At 51.4% G+C, this 6,168-nt stretch overlaps 1 protein-coding gene across 1 annotated transcript; it reads left to right on the forward strand.

Moving 5' to 3' along the window:
• Window positions 1-3,771: 3,771 nt before the first annotated feature.
• On the forward strand, window positions 3,772-6,168 carry CLPSL2 (colipase like 2; the record flags this gene model as incomplete). Its single annotated transcript, XM_081246803.1, has 4 exons — window positions 3,772-3,855; window positions 4,002-4,055; window positions 4,564-4,698; window positions 6,073-6,168. 4 exons carry the CDS (start codon window positions 3,772-3,774, stop codon window positions 6,166-6,168), a joined length of 369 nt encoding a protein of 122 aa, XP_081102929.1.

The raw sequence follows: 6,168 nt of genomic DNA on the forward strand, positions 1-6,168 counted from the left end.
TGTTGCGGACCATGGGCTCTAGGTGCGCAGGCTTCAGTAGTTGTAGCGCACGGGCTTAGTTGCTCTGCGGCATGTGGGATCTTCCTGGACCAGGGCTCGAACCCGTGTCCCCTGCATTAGCAAGCGGCTTCTTAACCACTGTGCCACCAGGGAAGTGCCCTAAATGATAAACTCTTTAACAAAAAAAGCCCTTAGTTTTTTCATTTTGCTGTAGATCAGTGAGAATATTGTCATGGAAACCAGAAGATAGATGCGGGAAAGAAGAAGGCACTGGAGGATGTCCGCCCAGCCAGGCGCTTCCTGCCCCTTTCTCCTCAGACAAGACTGGGCTGGCCAGGTTTGGTCCAGGCCAAAGGGCAGAGCCAGGGCCGCGCTCACAGGTCAGGTTGGTCAGTGACCACCCACCCACCGCCCCTGGGGACCCTAGTGATCTGGCTCCCACCCCCTCACCCAGCACAGGTGTCCTGGATTTGTGCTTGTGACCAGCGCCAGCTGGATTTGGGAAACAGGCCACTGGTACAGGAAGAAGAGGACTTGGAGTCAGGAGCCCGGGGTCCAGACCTGGCTCTGTTGAGTCACCTGGGGAAGTCCCTTCCTTCTCTGGGCCTCAGTTTCCTGACCTTAAAATGAAGGCTCTATCAACTAGACTTCAACAAAATTTTTTTTAGAAAGAAAAAGAAAATGAAGGTTTTGAGCTAGTCTCTGAGGCTAATGTAGCCCTCTGTCCTTAAAAAAAAAAAAGGGTATTTTGCATAGAATTTAGAATTTCAGGGGCCCACCACCCACTCAGGGCCTTCAATAAACCTCCCTGGGGCCCCTGGTCCTCAGATCAAGAATCTCAACCTGCCAATCCTGACACACAGCCATTGGCCTCTTGCCCCACACCTGCCCCTTTTCTGAGCAGTCTTAGACATTATTTACCAATTATCTACCCCTCACAAATACCTCAGGGAAGGACGTTACTCTGCACAAAGAATTATTATCCCCTGGGGTTCCTCTCCAGTTCACAATGAGCTTTGCAGATGAGAAACTAATGATGATAGAAATCCCTTTAGGGGACAAAGCCTTCTGGCCACCCACAGCAGTGGCGGGGAGGGGCGGTGGACGAGCTTGGGCTCAGGAGCTAGAATGCCCTGGGTTTATATCTGGCTCTGCGACTTACTTGTGTTATTTGGGCAAGTTATTTTACCTTGAGCCTTCAGGTTCCTCAGCTGTAAAATGGGCAGCAGAAATGATAGTATGCACTAAATATTCCCGGACTTGAATTTCCCAGCTTCCCTTGCAGAAGGCTGAGGTCACATGACTAGTTGCGGCCAATGGTCTCTGAGTGGAAGAGGCATGTGTCAGGCCTGGCTGAGGCATTTAGGGATCCATGTGCTTCCTCCGTCTCTCTCTCCCATCTTCCATAAGGACCTCGGAGGCCACTCTTCCAGACGGTGAGCCTATGAGATGGGAGAAAGTTCTCCTGCCCCACATCAAAACTTACATGACTGGTAAATAAAGCATTATTGTACCAAGCCACTGAAATTTCAAGAGTTCTCTGTTGTGACAGCCTTTGTTAATTACTCTAATACAGGGAGGGCTAACAGAGCTCATGGACACAAAACCCTCTGAGCTCAGTGGGAGCTGTTATCTTAGAGAAAAGACCTAAGCCCCCTATATCAGTCAGCTCATGCTGCCATAAGAGAACACCATAGGCTGGGTGGCCTAAAGGACACAAATTTACCTCTCACACCTCTGGAGGCTGGAAATCCAAGATAAGGGTGCCAGCAGGGTCTGGTTCCGGTGAGAACCCTTTTTCTGGCTTGCAGACAGCTGCCTTCTCTCTGTGTCCTTACACAGCAGAGAGGAAGAGATAGCAAGCTCTCTGGTGTCCCTTCTTATGACGGTGCTAATCCCATCATGAGGGGACCCTCATGACTTCATCTAATCCTAATTACCTCCCAAAGGACCCATCTCCAAATCTCATCTCACTGAGGGATCTGGCATCAACATATGAATTTGGGGAAGGGGGGGAAACAATTCAGTCTATAGCGCCCCCTTCAAGTCAGGGCCCCTCAGATACTTTCTTACGAGCAAAAACTTTTTTTATTGGAGTATAGCTGCTTTACAATGTTGTGTTAGTTTCTGCTCTACAGCAAAGTGAATCAGTTATACATATACATATATCCCCTCCTTTTTGGATTTCCTTCTCATTTAGGTCACCACAGAGCACTGAGTAGAGTTCCCTGTGCTATACAGTAGGTTCTCATTAGTTATCTATTTTATATATAGTAGTGTATATACATCAATCCCAATCTCCCAATTAATCCCCCCCCCCGCTTTCCCCCCTTGGCGTCCATATGTTTGTTCTCTACATCTGTGTCTCTGCTTTGCAAATAGGTTCATCTGTACTATTTTTCTAGATTCCAAATATATGCATTAGTATACGATATTTGTTTTTCTCTTTCTGACTTACTTCACTCGGCATGACAGTCTCTCAACAATAAATGCTGGAGAGGGTGTGGAGAAAAAGGAACCCTCTTACACTGTTGGTGGAAAGGTAAATTGATACAGCCACTGTGGAAAACAGTATGGAGGTTCCTTAAAAAACTAAAAACAGAACAACTATACGACCCAGCACTCCTGGGCAAAAACCTGGAGAAAACCATAATTCAAAAAGACACATGCACCCCAATGTTCATAGCAGCACTATTTACAATAGCCAGGACATGGAAGCAACCTAAATGTCCATCAACAGAGGAATGGATAAAGAAGATGTGGTACACATATACAATGGAATATTAGCCATAAGAAGGAATGAAATTGTATCATTTGCAGAGACGTGGATGGACCTAGAGACTGTCATACAGAGTGATCTCACTAGCAAAATTTTAAAAGCAGAAGCAGCCAAGGGTGGGGTGAGGTGCGAGTTTCATCCAGAGGGAAATGGTGCGGAAGGCCTGCCTCCCCCCAGTTCCACTGAGGGCTACCTGCAGCTCTCCCTGAACCCTCTTCCTTCCCAGTCTTCCTCTCCTCGCCCCCATACTAAGGTGGGTGAATTATACACAATTTACAAATTCTTTGACAGTTAATTGACTCCTTAAAACTGGAAGACGTCTAGGTCTTAGAGGTCACCTTGTCTTGCCTCCTGGCTGTTTTTTTTTTGGCCGCAGCCCAGGGCTTGTGGGATCTCAGTTCTCCCAAGGGGGATTGAACCCAGCGGGCCCCGAGTTCTAACCACTGGACCGCCAGGGAATTCCCATTGCCTCCTGATTCTTACAGAGGACGTGTCTGGGCCTGTGAGGGTATGAAAAACACCAGAGGGCGGGGCTGGCTTGTCCAAAAGGTCAGGGTGGGTGGGGTGGTGGGCAATTTGGTGCAGCCAAGGGCAGAGAGAGAGTCAGAACATCAAGAAGCAAGCTGTTTCATTTCAGCATCTAAATTTTGCATAATTTTTGAAAATAAAGTTTTAGTTTACAGTTTTAATTTGCAAGTAATACATACGGATGGCCGTAGGGCCCCTAAAATCGATCATCTGGCCGGTCCACGCCCGAGTCAGGGTCTCATAGGAGCGCCTTTCCTAATTCCATCCTTTTGCCGGGGCCTGGGAGCCTCCTGGGCGCTAGAAAGGGTTTCTGCTGGTTTGGGCCTCCGCTCTGGAGTGGCCTGTGACCATTCACTCCCTCACCCTCCGCCCCCAGCCCAGGGCGGGCGCCGGGTCACGTGGCAGCGGGAGGGTTTATCCCCGCGGCCTCCCGGAGCCCGGCGGGACTTCTGCTTCCCAAGCGCATGGCCGCGGCCCTCGCGATACTCGCGGCGATGCTGCTCCCCTGCTGGGGCGCGCTCCCGCAATTTAAAAAGGGGTCTACAAAGGTGAGCCAAGAGAGCTTTTGGAACCTTCCACTCTAGCAGAGGGCGGTGGTCGAGGTATCATCGTCTAGCCAGAAGGTGCCAGTTGGGTTTTGAGAGAGAAGAGGGGGATGGGGGGGAACCACCCCATATTGGCGATTTCTTCTCAGGCTGGAAGCTTGATAGGTTCCCAAAGGACTTCAAAGCCCTGCTTCACCTCCCTGGTGGCTCTGGAGGGGAAAGAAAGTGGCCTTATAACCAGCACCATCCCCTCCCTCCCAACACCCGCTCCCAGACACTCGGTCCTGCCCCCACCCCTTACCTACCTGCTCTAAGCGTCTACCCCTCTCCCTGACGTTCTAGGCACGACTCTTTCCTTCCCCGCCTTTCTCTCCACCCCATTCTCTGCCCACGACCCACTAAAGTGTGATCTGGGAGTATTTTCTCCCCCCAACAAAGGTGACCCTTTGGGACCCACAGAGCTGAGGGAGGCCCCCAGGAGAGGAGAAGCAGAGGGAAAAGTACTAACCTGCCACCCTTCCTCTCCCCCTGCTCCTCTGAGTACTGCTGGAGGGGTGCGGGGGTGTGGTGGGAGGTGGGGTGACCATCTCAGGGCTTCTCTTTCTGGATCCCTGGGGCTTTGGCAATGTCAGGGACCCCCCGACCCCTACACACACACACACACACACACACACACACACACACGCTGCCAAAGAGCTGGTGACTTAGGGCGTGTCCCCACAGACGAACGGGGCTAGGTGTTCCCACCACTCGGAGTGCTACAGCGACTGCTGTCTCATCAACCTGGACCACGGCGGTGCCTTCTGTGTCCCTAGGGCCAGAATAACCATGATGTGCTTGCCCCAGGTGAGACTCGGGTGGGGCAGCCCCTTCTGGTAGGTAGGGTGGGGATGGGTTAAAAAACCCATGTGGGGCGTCCCTGGTGGCGCAGTGGTTGAGAGTCCGCCTGCCGATGCAGGGGACACGGGTTCGTAACCCGGTCCGGGAAGATCCCACATGCCGCGGAGCGGCTGGGCCCGTGAGCCATGGCCGCTGAGCCTGCGCGTCCGGAGCCTGTGCTCCGCAGCGGGAGGGGCCACAGCAGTGAGAGGCCCGCGTACCGGAAAAAAAACCCAAAAAAACAAACAACCCATGTGGCTGCACCTGCTTTTTTTTACCCTTTCCTTGGAGCAGACTTTCCCCCTTCTCCACCTGGCAAACTCCTAATTGTCCTTCAGTACAACTCCAGCCACCTCCTCTGAGAAGACTTCCCTCCTTGGAGCTCTGACACCCTTGGGACCCAGACCCTCAGCAGAGCATGTATCTCCCTGACTTGCCTGCCTTCTGTCTGCCTCCACCACTGGGCAGAGCTCTGCAAGGGAAGGATTAAGGCATATTCACTTTTGAACCCCTACCCACCCAGCTTAGTGCCTGCACACAGTGCTCAACAAATGTTTGTTGCATGAATGAATATCTCTACCCTAACATCACCCGCAGCAAAGCGGGTGGGAAAAGACCTCCCAACCCATCCCTACCTCCCTGCCGCTATGACCTAATTTCTTGAGCGGAGCTGCCATGGCAGGCCCACAGTTTTGGGACTGGACCTGAGTTTAAACCCTGGCTTTTCCAGCCCCTGTCTTTGTGACCTCAGACAGATCACTTCTGCTCTCTGAGCCTTAGTTTCCTCATCTGAAAAATGGGGTTAAAGTACCCACCCCACCAGGTTGTTGGGAAGAGTATATGGTCATGGCAGTGACAGTGCTCAATGGAGCATGGTTGTTATTAGCTGGTGGAAATGCAGGGAGCAGAATGCATTGTACATCTTGTTCTTGCTCACCTTTTCTCTGGCCCTGGGCCCAAATCTTTCTACGGAGGATGGGCTTAGCCTCCATCTCCCTGTCTGGGGAGCTGCCATTGCCCAGGGAGCCAGTCAGGCCGCTCCTGTGGCCTAAGTCTACAGCTGAAGTGGCCAGAGGATCTTTTCATCATGGGCACTTGATCTACTTTATTTTGTCTAATCCTCAAAATAACAAATGGGGTTACTATTATTATCCCCATTTGACGGATGCAGAAACTAAGAAAAAGAAGCCTAAGATCACAAAGTTATCAGCTGTAGAGCTGACGGAGCTCACATCTGTCTCACTCCATCACTTGTGCTCTTGCTTCTGCTCCCCAAGGAGTTTAAACCCCCTTCTTCCTTGCACCTTGGTAACTCTCAACTCTCTTACTCGTTTTCCGCAGACCAAGGGTGCCATCAACATCATATGCCCCTGCCAAGTAGGCTTAAGTTGCATACACAAGGATCCAGTCTGTACCCGCCGGTGCCATTTGATTTAG

Source organism: Mesoplodon bidens (genome assembly GCF_964165515.1).
Source record: "Mesoplodon bidens genome assembly, chromosome: 10".
Taxonomy (NCBI): domain Eukaryota; kingdom Metazoa; phylum Chordata; class Mammalia; order Artiodactyla; family Ziphiidae; genus Mesoplodon; species Mesoplodon bidens.